The following is a 22506-nucleotide window of genomic DNA, read 5'->3' on the forward strand; positions in this document are numbered from 1 at the left end:
GAGAGAGAAAGAAAGAGAAAAAGAAAGAAAGAGAGAGAGGAAAGAAGGAAGGAAGGAAGGAAGGAAGGAAGGAAGGAAGGAAGGAAGGAAGGAAGGAAGGAAGGAAGGAAGGAAGGAAGGAAGGAAATGAAAAGACAGGAGGAGAAGGGAAGAGAGAGAGAAAAAAAATTTTTTTTGAGATTATGTGATATATTTATCAGGATCCTTTTGATGGCAGCTGACCAAAATCCAACTGAAGTTGGTTTAGTCAAAACAAGTTGGTTCAGATAACTGGAAATTCAGAGACAGAGCTTAATTTAGACAGGGCTGGAGCTAGATCCTCAGTAAGCATCCCTGTTCAGGGAAGCAACCCCCATGGCCCTGGCAACCACAGACCTACACTCTCTTTGCTTTGCAACCCTATTGTAAGAAGGAGTTTGTCTTTCCCTGGATTTTCTGCCAAATTCCTGGATAAATGTTCAGTGGCTCTGATTGATTGGCCCCTTCAGATCATTGGTTTGCCCATACTTGAACCGTTCTCTGTGACTTGGACATTCTCTTGACCAGGTGAGGTTCCAAGGCCAACCACTGGAGTCGGCTCCACCCAAACTATGAGGACTTGGGAAGGGAATGTTCCCCAGAGGAAATTCAAACTCTGTATCCAGAACAGGGATGAGAAGGTTTTATTAGGCAGGCAGATGGGAAAACTCTAAGAGAATAGCCTATGTGAGGTGTGAATTCATATGAGAACATGGTAGGTGACCAGAGGGACTCAGAGTAGGAAGGAAAATATCTCTGGGCCTCCAGCCTTCTGCACACTAGGGATGGCTCTTGATTATCCTGGGTTCTCTCTCCTCTTTCTGTGGTTCTGAGGGGAAAAGGCCTAGGAAGTTTCGCTTTTCTCTTTAGCATCATATTCCTGGTCCTTGAAGAAGGGAGAGTGTCTCACCACCAGCCTTTTGTCACCCCACTCAGCTGACATCACCCCCACCCAAAAACACTCATGGTGCTGACAAGATGGTGGAAAGGGTTCCTCTGTTGTTTGTGATGCTCTCCCTCTTGATCCTCCTATCCCAGGGGTAGGGGGTGGGGTGCCTAAAGAGGAAGAAAGCCAAAGAGGGGCTCGAATGCTTTGAATAAGGAAAAAAGGAAGAGGAAATTTTAGCGTGACCTATTTCAACGTCCTGTTCTATTGAAGAAGAGCCATAAAATGAGCCTGACTTACGCCCTCTCTGGGGAGCGGCCCCATTATGTCTTGGAGGGACCCTCCAAGTCACAGCTGAAGAGCTATCAAGCTCCCATCCACAATGCTGGTGACCTTGGACCCGAGGTCATAGACCCTATCTGCAATCAGCAAAACAAACAAACAAACAAATGACAACAGGAAAAAAAAAAACCCAAAACCAACTCTCCAATTTTCTCAAATCTCCCAAGATTTAAAAAGGAACAAAAAGTTACTGGTGTGTTTGCTGACTGCAGTGATTATGTGGTTCAATCATTTTGATTTACAATTGCATCTTTGTCCTTGTAGAAATAACTCCCTGCAGCTGAACGACGGGAGATAGAAATGGATTAACCTTCCAGCACGGGCATATAAGACTCGTTCTAGGGAGCAGGCCTTCATTTGAGGTTAACAAAAAGTCTCCAGTTTCCATGAATACAACAAAATTAAAGAGCTTTCTTTTTCTTCTCCCTCTGCTTTCCTTTTCTTCTGATCTGCCGCGAAAAGGGAATTATCAGCAGCATCTAAGCCTCTGTTTTATTTTTCCCTTTATGCATTTTGCATCATAAAGCATTTGAATCTATTTAACGTGTTCCAGGAGCTCTGAAGTAATCTTTGGTTGTTGTATGAAAATAGACTGCAGAAAAATGAGAGATAGAAGGTCATCCTGCCATGTAAAGTTTATGGGCCATATTGCAAATACAAGTGGCTTTTTTACTTCCAAGAAATAAACAAATCTGAGTCTTCTCTTTGCATGTAAAAGGGCCATAAAACCAGGCCAGTGACTATCAAACCCAGGTGGCCATTTGCATCAGCATCACCCAGAGGACCTGTTAAAACACAGATCGCCAGACCCACCTCCAGAATTTCTGGTTCAGGAGGTCTGGAGTGGGCCAGAGAATTCACATTTCTAGCAATTACTCAGGTGATGCTGCTGCTGGTGGTCTGGGAAACACACTCTGAGAACCACCACCCTCCACTGACCTGAATGTACAGAGAAAACCATCCCTCCTCGAGAAATAGGTGATTTCTGACATGCTGGTATTACTATCACTTTAGTATTTCCTCCAAAAAGACTATGAATATGGAATATGGAAGCTGGATGGAGAGCCAGTTCTGTTCTGGTCTGGGCCACTGGGACTCTTGCAGTCCCCTTTTTACTTGGCCAACATCTGTCTTGTTGGGATTGTAGACATAAACAAAGACCAACCAAATAAGAAGCAACAAATGCTCTCTCTTCAGAGCTCATTCTAGCAAAAGAGGCAGCCATCAGCACCCAGTTTTGGCCGAGACTCAAAGGCCGCAGAGGCCTGGGAGAGCTTCATGGTGGGGAGAAAGGGAAGGGTATCGGGTGTGTCCTGAGGAAGGCTGGTGGCCTGCAGAAGCTGGGGGTGGGCACTAGGAAATGGGGTGCCCTATGTGAGCAGTCAGGGGAGCGTGTTCGACTTTCTCGGGTTGGTCCTACGTTGGAACCAGAGAAAAGAATTAAGGAAGTTGTCGACTATTAATTGAGTTCTGGCCATTGGAGCCACTGTTACTGAGGTTTTTGTCTGTCTTCCTGGATTGTTCTGGAGGTGGGCATCTAACTTCCTGCTCATCTGACTTACAGACAGCAGGCTGGCTTCCTGAGCTAGTTATTGTAGTTATTGTTGGTCTCCTGGGCACCAGGAGGGTCACGGTTGTGGGTCAGAGTTCTACTTTTACCATTTACTGACCATTGTCTGTCCATACATTCGATCTCTCAGGATGTGCAGTAGATAACTCACTTTTTATAGCTTGCAAAATTCTTGGCATACCAGACATTGCCCACTTTCAATTAAATAATGACTGATTTTTTTTTTATAACATGCCCACTATGAGCAAAGCATCATGAGAGACACATGGAGTTTTATAAGATACAAGTGCAATGTCAGTGAGAAGCAGCCTAGGTCATGTAAGCATCAAGGGGAAAGAGAAGTCAAGGCATGTGTTGCCTAGAATCTCTTACCATGTCTACTGTAGAGGGAGGAGGAAGAGGGAGTCCAGTGTGCCTTGGTCCCAGGGCTCTTGGTCCCAGATGAGAGCTCAGCTTTGCCCCTTCCTGTCGGGAGTTGGCATGTTTCTCTGCAGGGTCAGAGCCCCAGGACCACCTGGTGCTTTTCTGCTGCAGGTGGATGACCTGAAGGCCAAGCTGGCTGCCCAGGAAGTAGAGCTGAAGCAAAAGAATGAGGATGCGGACAAGCTGATTCAGGTGGTCGGCATAGAGACAGAAAAGGTGAGCCGAGAGAAAGCCATTGCAGACGAGGAGGAGCGGAAGGTGGCTGTCATCATGCTGGAGGTGAAGCAGAAGCAGAAGGACTGTGAGGAGGACCTGGCCAAAGCAGAGCCAGCACTTGCAGCCGCCCAGGCAGCTCTCAACACCCTCAATAAGGTAAGAGGATCATCTGTCCTGCTGCTTACCTCTCACAGTGGTGGGGGTGGCAGGAAGTAGCCCCTGTGACCCAAAGACAGCTTGGTACCCTGGTGCCCTAAAAAGATCCAAGGGCAAAGTTGGAGGCTTAAGGTAGGATCCAGCTGTCACTGCTTTATTCATTAAGCAAACATTCGCTTATTTTCTTTAAAGATTTTTCTTTATTTACTCATTTGAGAGAGAGAGAGAGAGTGAGAATGAATTAAGGGGAGGGGCAGAGGGAGAGGGAGAAGCAGACTCCTCACTGAGCAGGGAGCCTGATGCAGGTCTCGATCCCAGGACCTCAGGATCATGACCTGAGCCAAAGGCAGACGCTTAACCCACTGAGCCCCCCAGGTACCCCTGCAAACATTCATTTACACTGACGATCTATCAGGCTTTTACAGAGTACCAACGACATCCCAGGCCTTTGAGTCTGAGAACCAGTCAGAACAGGAGATGCCCAGTGTTCCAGACCTTCCACTTCACAGATGACAAAGCCTGGGCCCTGAGGGGAAGATCGGCTTACCCAGAGTCATAGACTCGCTATTAGAGCCAGGCTTAAACTCACACCCTCACAGTCCAGCTCCAGAAACACTCAGCTCCGTAGCCCATGGTCATTTTACCCATTACATACGACAGGACACACGAGCCTTATAAAGCCCTGAGAAAATTCTTAAGACCTGAGACTCAAACACATGTTGGCTCCAAAATATGAAAAGAAAAAAAAAAAAAAAAAAAGCTATGTAAACAAAATTAGCAGATATTCAAATATCAACAATATGTAGCCATGTGTCAGTTAAAGTCCTATATGTAACCATCTGGTACAACAAGCGTGACCTTTGAGATGTATTCACGGGTACTTTTATTTGGGTTCCCTTGAGATGTATCCCTGTCTGTGTGTACTAGGGGGATGGTAATTAGCTGCTTCTTTTATTTTTCACAGATTAAGCTTCTCTCCCTTTTGGATAACCATGGCTGAAGGGCAGGGGGAAGGAGGGAAGAGAAAGGAGCAGACTCCAATCACAGGGAGCAAGCTTCAGAGGGGGCCCCAAAAGCTGACCCTGTCTGTGTTAGGATGCTCACATGGTGACTTCTCCTCCTGGGAGTCTGGCGGTTCACTTGCCCCTTGGCCGAGATCTAAGACAACCTGTGCTGGCTCCCCTGAGCAAGAGCTCACCTCTGATCCATGGGGTCACCTGTGCCTCCTTTCCCGCAAATGCACTGAGGGCATCAGCCACCCCTGCAGCACCATCTCCCTCGCTCCGTGGTGGGGGCAACTAGCCAGCTTTTCTCCCGCATTCTCAATTTCTGGGGTATGAGCTAGACCCCAGGCCACTGTGTCACGCAAACTTTACCCCTACATCCTCCCTTATAGGTGGGGTGGGTGGCACTCACCAGTGGGCCTCTCTTCATCTCCACCTGCCTGATGCTTTGACATATTTAGTGCAGGTGAGACATTTGAGATGCAAACACGAGCCTTCTGAAACTTTCTTCTCCTGCGTCACCCTGGAAGGTAACATCTAGCAGTTTCGGGCTTCAGCAAATCTAAAACGGAATTAGGAACGCTGTAGAAGCCTGTGGCATACAGTTACATATAAATTGTAATTTGAGATGATTGCATTCTAGGATTCTTAAGATTTTATTTATTTATTCATGAGAGACACAGAGAGAGAGAGAGAGAGAGAGAGAGGCAGAGACACCGGCAGGGGGAGAAGCAGCCTCCCTGCGGGGAGCCCGAAGCAGGACTCGATCCCAGGACCCCAGGATTATGACCTGAGCCGAAGGCAGATGTTGAACTAGTGAGCCATCCAGGTGTCCCACGTTCAAGGATTTTTTATGAAGAACTCTAGAATTATGCATTCTGGGCTTTTTATTTTTTATGCTCTAAAGGCTAAGGCACTGAGGGCCTAAGCGGCCCTAAAGAGACCCCCCATCAGGAGAAATCACCAGATTTCCTACTAGGAAACTGGGTACTGTGAGGGATGGACTAGGATTGCAGGGCTTGCCCAGTTATGCCACCACTTCTCAGCCTGAACCTGGTAGCAGGGCCAGGCCAGTCTTCTCCCATCCCTGGACGGTGGCATCCGCTTGCACCTCCTGGACACTGGTGAGGCTGTGTACCCCTCCATGCCACCACCCTTCCTCCTGCCTCAACCCTCTCTGTGTTTAAAGCTCAAACTTACATTCTAGATCAGTGTCACCCTTTTCTGATTCTTTGATCATGCACCACAAGACAACTTCACTGACGCACACATGTGAATTGTCTGCTGACCGTGTCTTACTAATAAGGCAGGTGCCTTTCATAACATCTTTTGACACAGGAGGTTAGATTTCCTAAAATAAGCTGAGTCCAAATACTGGCTGTGCTGTTCACTGGATGTATCTCTGGGCATGATTTTCTCTCTGCTCAGCCTGTTTCCTCATCTATGCAAGGGTGGTAACAGTGACACAACTCCCATTAGGTTATCATAGGGATAAAATGACAGAATGTATGAAAAGTAGCTCAGAGGTGACCCACCTGAGTCATTTTAAAAAATATTTTATTTATTTACTTAAGACATAGAGCAGGGGAAGGAGCAGAGGGAGAGGGAGAAGCAGACTCCCCACTGAGAAGAGCCCTACACGGGGCTTGATCTCAGGACCCTGAGATCATGACCTGAGCCAAAATCCAGAGTCGGGGGTTTAACCTACCAAGCCACTCAGGTGCCCCCACCTGAGTAATCTTTTTAAAAGAGCAGTTGGACCACATCACCCCTCTGTTCAGAATCTTCCATTGGCTTCCCATCCTACTCAGAATAAAATCCAAAGTGGCCCACGAGACCCTACAATTTTGCCCAGTTCCCTTCTGGGTACAACATGATTGTCTTCCTCCTGTCACCCTGACCACCTCCTCTGCACTGGCCTTGCTGTGTCTCAGACACTCCAGCACAATCCCACTCCAAGGCCTCTGAACAAGCAGTCGGCACTATGTGAAGTGCTCTTCCCCCAAGAAGACCCCCACCCTGTTCCGTCAGGTGTTTGCCCAAAACTTACTCCCACAAAGAACAAGTAATAAAAGCACTTAACTAATTTCAGATAAAAAAAACCCTCAGAATATACAAGAAAGAAAATGTAACCCAAGGTGAACAATATTTACAATCATGTCATAATCATACTGAACATTAACTAAAAATTCGATATAACCATAATAATTAGGAGGGAAAAGAGGACAGTAAACATAGCTAAATATTCATACTCTAAGTAGGAAGACACTTGCTAAAGTCTAAAATGAAAAGAAGGTGCCTGGGTGGCTCAGTCTGTTAAGCATCTGATTCTTGATTTTGGCTCAGGTCATGATCTCATGGGTCATGAGATCAAGCCCCACATCAGGCTCCTCATTCAGCAAGGAGCCTACTTGAGATTCTCTCTCTCTCTCTCTCTCTCTCTCTCTCTCTCTCCTCCTCTGCTCCTTGCCACTGCAAATAAAATGGGAAAAAATATAGCAACATAGGCATGTTCTTTATCAATAAGGAGTGAAATCTAGAAGAAGCAGAAGAAATTGTAAGCATGGCTTCTGGAAAGCTGGAGTTGGAGTCTATCAGGCATGTGCTTTGTTCCAAGACCTGCAGCCCTCTCAGAGTTTGTAAACTCCCTGCATGCATTACATGAGAAGAAATATACTAAAATTTCAGTGGCTCAAGAGCTCAGAAGATGACATGGCTAACTGGCTGGCCAGGTAGGAACTAGGGAAGAGAAAGCCCATGAAGCAAGGACTATAAGGAAGAGAATTTTACTGGATGGAGGAGGGAGTAGAGAAGAGCATCCCAGAAGGAAGCAGTGTTTGCAGAGACCTGGATGTGCAGAAAGGTGCAGAGTCTCTGAGCCATGGTGCACGAGTGGGCTCCTCCAAAAGTGATCTGACCATGAGTCTTTCCAGGTGGGTTGACCGAGATCGTTAACAGCCCATGGCATCACTGCACAGTTTACCTGTGGACCATTGTTTACAGTCTACAGATCACAGGATGCGTGAGGGGGGCCTCAGACAGCATTTTTTTTTAATTGTGGTATAAGTGACATGTAATAGTCATGGTATATCATTGCTATAGTAAGTCAGGTTAACATCCATCATCACCACACATAGTTAATAGATTTTTGTGTGTGCAATGAGAACTTTTATGATTTCCTCTCCTTTCAAATCTACGGCACAATATCGTTAGCTGTAGTCACCCCAGGACTTATTTCTTTTACAACTGTACCTTTTGACGCCTTCCACCCATCTCACCCGTCCCCCTCGCCCCACACCTGGTGAAGTGGAATGGATCAGCCTGTACTGCACGTGGTGAGGGCGCTGTTGCTTCATGGACCCAAGGACCCCTGAAGTATCCTCAAACCGTCCGCATTCACAGGACCCTGTATTTCCTGACCACTTCCCTGTTTTCTTATAGTTTTCAAGCTTAAAAATAAATCTGTAGTTAATGCATAAAGAACACCTGTAAATCTGAGCTTGGTAGTAAGTCTTTGCTTTGGCAGTCTTATTTCACTTTTATAGCTAAACTGAAATAAATCCAGTGTAACTTTTCCTGCCTTAGTGGAGGAATGGTTTTGCTTGCAATTTCATGGCCTCTTCCCCTTGACAAATTTAGCTAGAATATTCTATTTGTTCCCTATGTATTTCTTACCATGAGCTTGCTACTTTATTTTACAAATAATATATAATGGCATTTTCATTATTAAAAATTATTCATGGGGTACCTGGGTGACTTAGTCGCTTAAGCGTCTGACTCTTGGTTTCAACTCAGGTCATGATCCCAGGGTTGTGGGGTCAAGCCCCACGTCAGGCTCTGTGCTTAGTGGAGAGTCTACTTGAGATTCCCTCTCTCTCTCTATCTCTCTTTCTCCCCCTCTCCCTCTGCCCCTCCCCTTGCTCAATCGCACATGCACTCTCTCTCAAATAAAAAAGTAAAATCTTCTAAAAAATTATTCAGATAGTGTAGAATACATGGAGTAGGATATAAAGTCAACCCTCTTCTACACTATAGCCCCATTTCTCTCCCAAGAGAACTCCTGGAATAATATGGGACATGGAATGGTTGGGTGGCTCAGTGATTGAGCTGCCTTCAGCTCAGGTCATGATCCCAGGGTCCTAGGATCACGTCCCGCATTGGATTCCCCACAGGGAGTCTGCTTCTCCCTCTGCCTGTGTCTCTGCCTCTCTCTCTCTCTGTGTCTTATGAATAAATAAGTAAAAATCAAAAATAATAATATAATAATAATAATCATCATCATCATCATCTGGGGCATATCCATTCCAGCAATTTTTCTATGCATTTTTAGTTGTGCAAATGCACATATAAAATATGTCATATTTTAAATATGAATGGGTAACGCCAACTTACTTTCTCTCATGAAGTAAGACCATTTCATGCCAGTACATACACTGAACTTGAATGCTTCATAGGACTCCATGCTATAATTTTACCCATTTTTTTTTTTTGCTATTTATCCATTGTTGAGTGTTTAATTGTTTTTTTTCCAGTATAAATATCCCTGTGCATAGATCTTTGTTGCATACACAACTATTTCTCTGGGCCAATAAGAAGTACAGTTGTTTGGTAGAATGACATGGCAGACTTGAATAATGCATCCTCCACCTCAGAGAGATTCACATCCTAATCTCTGGAACCTGTGAATTTTGCTCCTTATGGCACAAGTGACTTTATAGGTGTGGTTGAGTTAAGGGTACTGAGGTGGGGAGATTATCCAGCTGGGCCCCAAATACAATGTGATGGGGGAAGCAGAGTAGGGGCAAAAGTGGATATGATGTGGGGACACAAGCCAAGGAATGAGGCCAACCTACAGTCGCTGGAAGAGGCACGCAGCAGGTTCCAGGAGGAACCATCCCTGCCCACAGCTTGACTTGAGGTCTTCTGGCCTCCACAGCTGGGAGCTAAGACATCCGTGTTGTTTCAAGTCTCCAACTTTGTGTTAATTTGTTACAGAAGCAATAGGAAGCTCTTATCAACAATATGCTCTTTTTTCTAAAGATTTATGTATTATTTGAGAGAGAGCACGAGCGAGGGAGGTATGGAGGGAGGAGAGAGAGAATCTTCAGCAGATTCCCCAAAATGGGGCTCAATCTCACGATCCTGAGATCACGACCTGAGCCAAAATCAAGTCAGACATTTAACCAACTGAGCCACTCAGGCACCCCCTACCTCCTTTTTTAAAGATTTATTATTAGAACAATATGCTCTTTTTTTAAATAAATAATAACCAGTCTCTGTCCAAAAAGGTGATTCTTGTCTATAGTTTTGAATATCACCTTTCCTATATCCTTGACATTCTTAGACATTTTCAATCATTTTAACTTGTCTAAATAAAAGAGCAAAACTTTTTTCACTTTTTTTTTCAAATTATGGTTGGTTTCATTCTAATGAGATTTGGGCATCTTTTCAAATATTTAGATTTCTCTTGCCCATTGCTTATTCAGACTTTTGTTGTTCGTTTTCTTGTAAGAGAGTTTCCCTCTTTTCTTATTAAATCATAGTAAATGATTTACTTTATAAATTATTACTACTTTATAAATTTTTACTATTAATCTCCTGGTATATATATCATAAATCTTTTCCTCCTTATCATTTGACTTTCAGTATTAGCAAGGAGATTTTATAATCAAATAATTGGGAAAATTCTAGTGTTTCCAAGTTAAATAGACTTCTTTCCTACAGGACTTGTTAAGGCCTGTGTTATGTGATAAGCCTGGTACTAAAAGGTGATAGAGCATGAGACAATAAAACCTCAGGTGAATCTAACTTATGAATAGTGGTGTAAGACGCCTATATAAAATACTAGTAAATAAAATTTACCATACTGCCAACTGGCTAGTTTTCCCTATGTAAGACTATTCACGTAACTATATGAAACCCTAGATCAAAGATGAAAAGCTTCATAGTGATTTTGATATTTGATATCAATTGTTTCATCCATCTGGTGATATGCTGAATTTAAAAATTCTGTTCGAAAATAACTAGCAACTTTCCCTCATGCCTCTTTTTAAAACTTATGCCTACACTAGCTCTGAAATATGTCCCAAACCCAATCACCTCTCATCACCTCCACTGGACAGCCCTGGCCCCGGGCTCAGTCTCCTGCCTGAACAACTGTGCAGCCTGCCCTGCCACAACAAGCTCTCAAAGCAAAACCACATCATTTCACCCCCTGCTTAAAACCCTCCAGTGGCTTCCCCTTGATGTTAGAATGAAATCAAACTGCTCCCTTTTTTTGTCTGGATCCTGACCAGCTCTCCTCTCCCACCTCTATCACCCTCCTGATCACACTCTATAGAGTGGCCAAGTTTGCAGATCCCCATGCTTGGAGCAGCCCCTTTGCAGATGCCCCAGCTCAAATGTCAGCCTGCCAAAGTGGCCTTCCCAGACCTCAAGGGGTAAAATCAATCCTCAAGAATCTTCTATCCTATTAGCCTTGTTTCCATTTTGGGGGGGGGGGTTAAGCACTTTCTCGCTATCCCAAACACCAAAGGTGGATCCCTGTATGTTGCCTGTCTCTCCACCTGAATGAGCAGAAGGGCTTTGCCTGTCTTGTTCCCACTGCACCCCCATTTGCCAAATGCACAATGACGTGAACCTTTAGTCCTTCATCTGTTCACCCAGCCAGGACTCATCGGCTGTTCTGGGTGCACATGATGCATCCGTGAACAAAGATCCTGCCCCTGTGAAGACTACATCCTAGCGCAAGTGAGGGGTGAGAGACAAGCATGATGACAGAGTTCTTTATTGTACAATGTGTCAGAACATGTCAGATGCTGGAGGACAGAGGTAAAGGAAGCACAGAGCAAGGAGGAGCCCTGGAGGAGGCGGGAGGTTGCAGTTTTAAGGAAGGGGATCAGCATGAGCCTCGAGATGAGAAGTTTGGGTGGAAACTGGAAGAAGAAGCAAATTCCTCAGGCAGACACCTGGGAGAGTGGTCAAGGTCAAGGCAGCAAGGGGCCTCCACAGGGGCCTGATAGCAGGAGTGGGGTAGAGAAACCAAGAGTGCGAGCCTGATGTTTGCTCGCTCAAAATTCTGTCTGCCAACTGGGAACTGTTTCTTCCATCCTGTGTTCCTCCTAGTAGAACCATATCTGCCTGCCCTGTAGCCATTGGCTACAGGAGCCCCGTCTAACTAAAAAAGGTCATTTCCTAGGACATTTTTTTTTTCAAAGATTGATTGATTTAGAGTAAGTGTGCAAGTGGGAGGAGGGGCAAAAGGAGAAGGAGAGAGAGAATTTCAAGCAGACTCTTGGCTGAGCAGGGAACCCAATATGGGACACGATCTCAGGACCCTGGGATCATGACCTGAGCCAAAACCAAGGGGCAGCCACTTAATCAACTAAGCCACCCAGGCAACCCCACCCCCACCCTGTCCCATGGACATTTTTATTTCCACTTGCATTGGAGAAAAGGTCTCAGTCCCTCCTGGGTGCAAAGTGATGGCCATGACCTTGAGCTGCTGACCCCCACTAATTCCAGGCGATTGTTGGACACCCGTGTTGATGAACACCTGCTGCATGCCGATTCCTGGGACCAGAGCGACAGTGGTTAACAAGATAGATGAGACCATCCCTGTTGTCACGAAGGAGAGGAGATGGAAATTCAATAAGGAAAGAGTAGTGATCATTTCTGATGGCCCCAGGTTCTCTGCAGGTCATCAGGGTGCTGCTAGGAAATGATGAGAAGGGGAAGTCTTTCCGAGTGGGAGACATCTGAACTCTAAATTGAGATCTTGACAGATGAGAAGGGACGGGCCATGCAAAAAGCTTAGCAAGAAGTGGTCCAGGCAGGGGTCCTGAGTTGGGGATGTGCTTGGCAGTCAATGTGCTGGGAGGAGGTGACCGTAGCTGGAGCTTGGTGACACATGGAGAAAGTAGCACAGAGTGAGGGCAGAGAGGTAGGTCGTATGCCTTGCAACGCGAGGAAGCTTCTACACGAAAGAGAAGCACACACAGGGAGAAGCAGCCACAAGAGAAGATCCAGAAAGCCCGTAGACACTCCAAACACAGCTCCACTCGTCCTTACAGCCAGCTCCAAGCTCATCCCCATCACAGACATGAGCGAGAAAGTCCCCTCTGTACTTGGTCTTTGGTCACTACTACCAAAAAGTTATGATTAATTTATCGGGAGCGATAAATATAAAAAAGACTGGAAGGAATCACACTGAAATATTAACAGTGACGTATCTGGGTTGTAGAATTCCATTTCATCTCCGTACATTTTTATATCTTCTTAATTCATGCTGAACTTCTACTGGTTTAAAGTCATGGGGTTTTGTTTCTGATTATATTTTCTGACCCTGCGCCCTGTGCCCCAGTGGAGGCCACCACGGCAGGTATGCTAGCACACCATCCTATGTATAGTGTCCTTCTATCCACCACTGCCCATGTCACCCAACAGGTTTTCACGACCAAATGTGGAAATAGTTTCAGAAGCAAATGGAGCATCTTCCCAGGTGCCTCCATTAGGTGCAGGAAGTAATCCCCCTCATTTGTAGATTTCCAGGCCCAAGGGCACCCCAAATCCATTTGGCACAGGCGACCTAATCCTTAAAATCAAGATCTTCCCCCACTTGGGGCCCCTGGGTGGCCCAGTCAGTTGAGCATCTGCCTTTGGCTCAGGTCATGATCAAGGGTCCTGGGATTGAGTCCCACATCAGGCTCTTTGCTCAGTGGGGAGTCTGCTTCTCCCTCTCCCTCTGCCTGATGCTCCCCACTGCTTGTGCTCTCTCTCTCAAATAAATAAAATCTTTTAAAAAAAATTCTCCCCCCCATAAAATCATTCCCAAAAAGCAAGTGCTTTTGAGGTCACATGGTACTCACTGATGGTCGCAATAAACCTGAAATCAACTGTACGTGCATGTATGACACAGCTTCACTCATAGATCCAGGGTGCCCCTACTCCCAATTTACAGATGGAAACACAGAGGCCTGGGAAGTCGAAGTGACATGCCAAGGCCAACCCTTTTGGCCCTATTTTCCTAGTGCAAATGGTGATTGGAGCAGAGGACAAACCCACATCCAAGCAGGGGCAGTGACTATGCCCGGCTTCCAGGCTGAATTATTTCTTGGCAGAAAACGTCAGGACAGTCAAGTGTAGTTAGAACAGGCTCATGGAACAAAGAAGTTTAATTAAAGAAAAAAACAAAATTTGTTGGGTTACAGGGCTATTCTCTTCGATCCAAGATGGGAAATTAATTTATAATAACCTTATCTTTTATTCAGGGCATGCTGCCTGTTTCAGAGTATGTTGGCATCCTGCTATTTTTCTGTTGAATGTGAAATAATTGTGTGTTTCTAATGGGCAGCGAGTCCGCTAAAGAGCTGAACAAACGGAGCCGAGTCTTGGGCTCGCCATGGGGCGCGTCTGAAGCCACTGGGGGGAGTAGCTTTCGTTTCCCTCTGATGAGTCATGACATTTAAAATTCAGAGGGCTTAATGGGCCTCAAGGCAGCCTTTTCAGAATGGTCATTCTAGAACCCACGTGCTTTCGTGGCGCATTCGTGTTTTTCCTGACAGCCTCCTCCTCTGTCCTCAGACCAACCTGACCGAGCTGAAGTCGTTCGGGGCCCCCCCTCCAGCTGTCAGCAACGTCACGGCCGCGGTGATGACCCTCACAGCCCCCGGGGGCAGGGTGCCCAAGGACCGCAGCTGGAAGGCCGCGAAGGTCACCATGGCCAAGGTGGACGGTTTCCTGGACTCCCTCATCAACTTTGACAAGGAGCACATTCACGAGAGCTGCCTCAAGGCCATCCGGCCGTACCTGCAGGACCCGGACTTCAACCCCGAGCTGGTGGCCACCAAGTCCTACGCGGCCGCGGGCCTCTGCTCCTGGGTGGTAAACATCGTGCGCTTCTACGAAGTGTTCTGTGACGTGGAACCCAAGCGCCAGGCGCTGAGCAGGGCCACCTCGGACCTCACTGCCGCCCAGGAGAAGCTGGCAGCCGTAAAAGCCAAGATTGCTGTAAGTGAGGCTGGAGGGCCCTGACCACGACCCCTGCCCTGCCAGGTGGCCTCTGTGCAAACCACACACTCCCCCATTTCCCAGCGCCTTAGCAGCCCAGGTTTTATGGTTTTTTATTTTATTTTTTTAAAGATTTTATTTATTTATTCATGAGAGACACAGAGAGAGGCAGAGACAAAGGCAGAGGAAGAGAAGCAGGCTCCCTGTGGGGAGCCCGATGCGGGACTTGATCCCAGGACCCCAGGGTCACGACCTGAACCAAAGGCAGATGCTCAACCACTGAGCCACCCAGGTGCCCCAGCATCCTGGTTTTTAAAGAGAGGCAGGAAAACCAAAGTGGGATGCCAAAGCTCCTGATTTTTCAAGAGAGGTACCATTTCCTCTTCCTCGAATACTGTATAGTCCATACGAGATAAATCCACCAGACCTTTGGGTTTATATTCTCTATACTGTTCTGTGAAAGCTTTTAGAAGCAATAGTACATTATGGTTTGGGGGGTGGTCCCTTGACCATAAATCTAAAACAAGGAGGGTCATTAGCTTTTATTAACCTCCCAGTGATGGTTTGATCAGCTCTGCCTCTCTCTGGGCTGAGGAATGGGGTGTTTGTGGACCTACACCTGTTTAGGAGAGAGTCCCCTTGAACTTCACCTTTGCCCTTAAAATAGGTGCTACCAAAGCAAGATTAGAAATCGGGACCCCATGAGATAGCAGAGTGGTTGAAAATGGAATCCAAGCTTGTACCATTTATGGACGTGTGACCTTTACAAAGGTCTTTAAAATGCCCAAGCTGGGCAGCCCGGATGGCTCAGCGGTTTAGCACTGCCTTCAGCCCAGGGCATAATCCTGGAGACCTGGGATCGAGTCCTGCATCGGGCTCCCCACCAGGAGCCTGCTTATCCCTCTGCCTGTGTCTCTGCCTCTCTCTCTGTGTCTCTCATGAATAAATAAAATCTTTTTTTTAAAAAAAATAAATAAATAAAATGCCCAAGCTTCAGTTTCCCGAAGCAAAATGGACACAGTAACATCTCGCTTAATGAGAACACAGCGAGGACAAAAGGAGGGCATACTTGCAGATCCTGGCCCGTAGCCCACGTGGCGCTGGGGCCACTGCCATGGCCACGATGACCACTGCTGCGCTACCTCTACCCCTGTCCCCTTCTTCCCTCTACACATGCTCTCACATGTGTGCACAAGCCCTGGGGACCAGGCACTCCTGTCATCAAGTTCAATCCCAAACCATTCCTTGGATCTTTCCTTCCCACTCATGCATCCCAGGCAAATAAGATTCTTGCTGCAAATTAGTCATGATGGTAGAAAGGGTTTTACAAATTAGAAGTAAAATTGCAGATATGCCGCACGCTTCACACAACATGGGTTTATGGATTGCTAGATTGAATTCTGTGGCTGGTTCAAAGAACCTTGCAACCCATGTCTCTCCAAAGAAAAGATACTTTGGTGAAGCAGCTAATCTCTCAGCATGCTTGCTTTATAAATCCAGATGTCCGAGGGTCAGTCTAGAACAGGTGATAATCACTGTAGCACTGGCCCTCTTCAAGGAGCACCATCACATCCCCATGACTAATTTTTAAGGGAAAAAGCCTCCCGATAATTTTCGTATTCTGCAGTTTCTCCCAGAAAAAACATTTTAAGAACTGCATTTTCAAGGACTTTTTTTTTTTTTTACTCAAGTTATTTTAACTAAGGGAACATTTGGTGCAAAGGGAATGTTTTCAAAATGTTGATACCTATTCAGTAGCCAACATTCACATGATGGGCCCACTCAACCTGTGAAAGCAACAAGCATATCTTTCAAATACTTGGCTACCTTAGGAAGACACTTATTTTCTGCCAAAATGTTTTTTGAAAAAATGTATTCTTGCTTCGAACAACTTCCTCTTCATGCTTTGCTTACCCACATGCCCGTCGGCATCCCGAGAGTTTCGGACACTCCGCCACTGAGGACAGAGAAGACGGGCTGACACCCAACCCTAACATGGAAGCCAACCCAGGCGAGGAAATTCTTCCCTCTGTGACATGGAGGCCGTCGCCGGCCTTCTCCAGTCCTCAAGCCTTATTTTTAGGATTTTAGGATACTTCCAAGGAAAGAATATTATATTCAAGATAAAGTTAAAAAAAAAAGCGTATTTCCAAACAGATTATAAAATACATGAAACATGAGTAGTGGTAGTGGCTGTTATATGTGGGTGGTATATTTTGGATGGGTGTGCTTATAGGTGTCTTCTTTTTTTCTATCATGAGCATATATTAATGTTATGATTTATAAAAATAATAGTAATAAAAACAAGCAAGGCATTTTCATGGAGCATATACTGACACATAAGTAAAGTATCAGAGAAAGGTATCTAATGAGAAACAACAGTCTCTGACCCTTTGCATGCTTGTGTCTGTTTCAAAGGACTGGTCATGCTACTCAGAGCCTTTATACTAGTGCCTTCAATGAGTTTCATTTGGCACACACATGGTCTTTGTAAATGATTTCATTAACTGCCAGTATTTAAATCAACAGGAGATTTTCATAAAAATCTGATTTCTGGCCAGTCTTAAAGAAATCAGAAGATTCCCAAACATCATGAACTGACCCTAGAGTTGAGTAGCACCTTCCTATCCATCCAGTTTTGTCATAGGTCCCGACCAACGCCAGTTTTCTTTTTCCAATGCCAGACTCATCCGACCAGCTCACATCATCTCCCCGCAGCCCCTGCTCATCTGAATGTCATCCATACTATGTTGACATCCCTGTTTCTTGATGTACCTTATGCAGGAAGATTGACTTTCTGCTGGATGGGGCTCTAAGAGGTTCATATGCATGTCTTCTCGATATCATCATAACAACTACTTCAGGTTAATGTAACTTGTATTTCTTGCTCCAGCACATAGGCAGCTTCCCTGGAACTTCCTGTTTTCAAGATAAGATTATTACCTGTTTCTTCAGCTTTCTCCAACCTCCCACAGTCCAACTTCAGTTATCAATACTGATTGTTACATTTGCTTTAGAATCACCAAGACTCAAAACATCTTCATTCTGTCCTGTGACCAAAATTAAGTGTCCCATGATCTGTTCACTGGCTGATGGGGAAGGGTGAAAAATCAGTCAATTCCATTTGCATTCTATGAACCTGCCTGTATTGTTCTTAGGAGACCTAAATAGTACAATTTCCTTTTTTTTATGAAAATTGCTCTTTATTATTTATTAGGTAACAATCCACAAAATGCTCTTTGAGCTAATAAACAAATTCTGAAAACGTGAAGGATATACAATAAACACATAAAAATCACTATTTTTATACGTAACAATTGAATGATCCAAAAAAGGTGATTAGGAAAACAATTCTTTTTTATTTTGGGGTAGTTGACACACAGTGTTCTATGAGTTCCAGGTGGGCAGCACAGTGATGTGACAAGCTTATATGTTCTGCTATGCTCACAAGTGTAGCTACCACCTGTCACCACATAGCGCTATTACAATATCACTGACTGTATATTCCCTATGCTGTGCCTTTCATCCCTGACATTTATTCCATAACTGGAAGCCTGGACCTCCCACTCCCCTTCACCCATTTTGCCCACTCCCTCCTCCCCTCTGGCAACCATCAGTTTATTCTCTGTTTGTATAGGTCTGATTCTGCTTCTTATTTAAAACAATTCTACTTTTAATTCATTTCCTTTTTCAATGCAATCTTTCCCCCTCCCCCTGGGATTTCTACTTGCCTTTCGTTTTTTTTTTTTTTTTTCTCTGCCATTAATTCCTTTTGCTTAGCCTCAATTACTCTTAAACTCTCCATGCAATTCAGTATCCTGCCACTTCCATTTTTGCCTCCAAGACTTTCCTCTCTTGGAGGGGAATCAGAGCTCCAATCAGTGTTGGAGAGCGAACATGTTCACTGCTGTCTCAGGTTGGTTCCAGTGACTTCTGGATCACTTGCTTTCTCCTTCCTTGATTTCTTCTCTAGCTTGCTGGAGCTCACTCTTAAGTAACTTTCTCAGAAATGTTAAGTAAGAGGTAAATTTTCTGAATGATTTTGGTCTGGAAATGCCTTTATTTGATTTTTAAACTGACCTGACAATTTTGCTGAGTACTGGATTCTGATGCTAATTTTTCCCCCTTAGGACACTGAATGCCTTACCCTTTTCTTAAGTGAGTAGTCTCATAAGCAGTCAGGGTCCCATTTCTTTGTCAATGCACTGTGTTTCTACCTTTCTGGAAGTCTTTCCATTTTTTTTCTTTATTCCTTTTTTTCCCCCTTGAGATAGCATGAGTGGAGGAAGGGGCAGAGGGAGAAAGAATCCCAAGCAGTCTCCATACCCAGCACAGAACCTGACATGTGGGTCGATCACATGACCCTGAGATCATGATCTGAGCCAATATCAAGAGTTGACACTTAACCAACAGAGCCACACAGGTGCTCCTTTTTCTTTATTCTTGGTGTCTGAAACTTTGTACTGATGTGCTTAGCTGCCATTTTTAAGATTCATTGTGTTCAGCATGTGGAGACTTCTTTTCCTTGACTCTGGAAAATTATTATATGTTATTTCTTTGGTAGTCTTCCTCTGTTTCCTTTTTGATCTTATTTTCTAGAATGCACATTCGTTGGATATTGGACTTTCTGATAAGTCCTGTTTCCTCAGTCACTAACTATGTCTTCTTATACTTTCTAGATTTCCTCAAAGTCATCTTTTAACCCTTCTGTTGAATTTATTATTTTTTTACATTAACAAGAATAATAATTTCTGCAACAGGGTTTTTTTTTTTTTTTTTTTTTTTTTTTTTTTTTGCTCTCTGCTCCTTTTGCTAGCATTCTCTTCTTGTTTTATGAATGAAATATCTTCAATCTTCCTAAGAACCTACTCATGAAGGATTTTATGCTTTATTGCCCTCTTTTGACTAAAGTAATCTTTTCTAAGGTGTTTTTTTCCTCCCCCCTTATTTACCTTATCTAGGCTTCATCAAATGGCTTCTTGTCCTTTCATGTTTATAAGAGCAGTGCTCAAAAGTTGGTTATAGCTTCCCAGGCAGGAGCAGAGCTGACTAACTGGCAGAATTTGTTTTTGGGGTCAGTTATGTTGAATGCATCATTATTGCCAGAATGTGGTGTTTTCTCTCTGCCACTATTGAATCTCTTGCTGGTGACATGGACGCCTGATGACTTTGGACACTGGGCACGTGGGTAGAGATGGGGGAAGAGGATCTGCCAGCTTCCAACAAACCTTACTTTCATCATCCCCCTCCATCACACCTGATGTTTCCAAAACCCCAGTGCATGTCCTCTTTGGTGAACAGAGGCCCGCTCTGTATTGTAGCTTCCTGTTCCCTACTCTGGCAGTTTCCACTCCTCTATGAGTCCAGTCTGCCATACATAGATTGGAATCTCTTACTCTTCAATGACCCTCAACAGTTGCTCAGTGTTAAGGATTTATGATGTTTTCACTTGTTTCATAATTATTTTAGAAAAGTCTCAGGAAAGAGAGGAGGTAAATGAGTGTGGCCAGTCTGCCATCATCAATTGGATGGCTCACCACCTGCTTTTCAAACTGCTTGGCTATATGAACTTGGCCCTTGATTTGTTTCTCTTGGGACATGGCAATGGCCAACAAAGCAGCCTGAATTCCAGTTATTGCATAGACAAGAGACACATTCAGAGGTATCTACCCTGCATCCCTATGTCTTGATGTATAAAATATATATTCTGGAGGCAACACAAGCTACATACCTCAATTCTAAACTCTTGATGAATTTAGAAAACATTGAAACCATGTCTTCTTACAAAATGTCCCTCTACTTTAGGGTAATTGGACAGAACAGATGAGGTTAAGCAATAGTTACCTGTACTCCTAGGATCTGAAAGCAAAGGGATGTCTTAGACTGCACACAGCCCGTCTTAGACTGCACACAGCCCAACCCAAACCACAGACCTGCTGCAGTAGACATACTTTGCATCCCTCCCAGGACCCTGGCATCCTTCTGACCATTCTCAGGCCACCCTAGGCTTCTGTACACTTTTGCTTCTAATAGCAGCACTGCCATTTTTGGGGCATGTTCCTGCAGCCCCTTCTTCCCCAGTATAAGGAGAGAGAGGATTTATGCACCCCCATCCATGTCCATCATCCCTCTTGTCCCTGCACCAAGGACATAGGTAGGAAAGCTCAGCTCACCTCCCTTGGGTCAGGACCAGCCTGGGCTTCCACCAGGGCTCTGCCTGAGATCACTCCTAATTTGCCAGCCTTTCCTTCTCTGCCCTGCCTTCTCCAGTGCCCCCTTCTCCAGGGGGCTGGAGTTACTGATAGACCTTGTGTTCCTTCATAAACAGCACCTTAATGAAAACCTGGCCAAACTCACAGCCAAGTTTGAGAAAGCAACAGCCGACAAACTCAAATGTCAGCAAGAAGCTGAAGTGACCGCAGGCACCATCTCCCTTGCAAATCGTCTGGTGAGTGTGAGACTCTGCAGCCTGAGCCTTAATTATATTAGCTGAGCTTGTCAAGTGCCAGTGAGGTGCAAAATAGATGAGCACAGCTTAGCGCTGCTTTGACTTGGGGGAAAATATTAAAATGTGCTAGGAGGCGGGCGGAGGTGGGGGTGGATATTAAAATGTGCTGGGATGTAGGGACTGAATCCTGAGAAGTGTGAATGCATGCCCTGGTCTGGTCAAGAGAGTTTTTCTACAAAGAGGTTTGGGAGGATGGGAGCCCTTGATCTATCAGACAGCTGGGTGAGACGTGACATGTTTATGTGCATATACACACATCAACCAGAGGAAACCCTACAGGACAAAATGAGCCACTTGATAGGCAAGCTCTGCAGCTCTTTACTGTGTGATGTTTAATAATAATAGTGTGACCAGGGTCAGGAACAGAGACAGTAAAGAATGACACCTCTGGACTCTGAGCATTTGTAAGCTGACCTTGCCCACATGCGTGTGCGTATACTCACATGTGCACACACAAACATATACACACAGGCTCTGGCCTCCCTAAGAAAATAAATGTGAGGGTGTTTGTCTTGTGGATGTCTGCTATCACACTACCCAGAAACTTATGATTTAAACACAAAAACCATTCTGTTGCCCCTTACAAGTTTGCGGGTCAAGAATGTGGGTGTCACCTGACAGCCTCTGCTCTGGATGGTGCCTACAGGGGCCACTCAGCATTCTTCAGCCAAGAGCTGGCTGGTTTGTCACATGCACCTTGGCAGGAGCCTCCAGAAGGGCAGAGCTCTCTCCATGTAGAGAGGCCTCTCCAGCAATGTATGCAGACATCTAACACAGGGACTCTGGGCTCCAAGAGCAAGTGTTCCAAGAGACAGTAAGTAGAAGAGCCCAGTCTCTTAAGGCCTGGGACCAAAAGCCAACACAACATCCCTTGCTCTGTGTTCTGTTGGCCAAAGTGGTCACAGGATAAGGGAGGGGGGAATATAGGAAGCAACTCTTTTTTTTTTTTTTTTAAGATTTTATTTATTTTAGAGAGAGTGAGAGCATGGGAGGAGAGGCTGAGGGGGAGGGAGAGAATCCCAGGAAGACTCTGTGCTGAGCACAGAGCCCAATGTGGGGCTCGATCCCAAGACCATGACATCATGACCTGAGCTGAAACCAAGAATGGGACGTCCAACCCACTGAGCCACCTAGGCACCCCCAGGCACTAACTCTTGATGAAAGGAATGTCAAAGAAATCATAGCCTTTTTTAATCTCCCGTGGCTTATATTTCTTGTCCTAAATTATCTAAGATCCTGCAAAGCAGTGTCCACTGGGTATGATTTCTCTTCAATAGAAAGCCTTTCCAGCACCTTTGTCTCCAGTGAAGGGAGGTAGATTCAATACCTTTGTACTTTGATTCCAGCCACCACTTGTTTCTAAAATGGAGCCAGA

General features: G+C 45.1%; 1 protein-coding gene across 1 annotated transcript in view; it reads left to right on the forward strand.

Annotated features, from left to right (window-relative positions):
• The window catches only part of DNAH9 (dynein axonemal heavy chain 9), a 330059-nt gene that overhangs the window by 215633 nt on the left and 91920 nt on the right, over nucleotides 1-22506 (forward strand). The window contains exons 49-51 of the mRNA XM_038536892.1: nucleotides 3351-3611; nucleotides 14198-14623; nucleotides 20952-21071. Of these exons, the coding sequence (XP_038392820.1) occupies nucleotides 3351-3611; nucleotides 14198-14623; nucleotides 20952-21071 (807 nt within the window). The remainder of the gene's footprint in view (nucleotides 1-3350; nucleotides 3612-14197; nucleotides 14624-20951; nucleotides 21072-22506) is intronic.

This window comes from Canis lupus, chromosome 5 (genome assembly GCF_011100685.1).
Source record: "Canis lupus familiaris isolate Mischka breed German Shepherd chromosome 5, alternate assembly UU_Cfam_GSD_1.0, whole genome shotgun sequence".
Taxonomy (NCBI): Eukaryota; Metazoa; Chordata; class Mammalia; order Carnivora; family Canidae; genus Canis; species Canis lupus.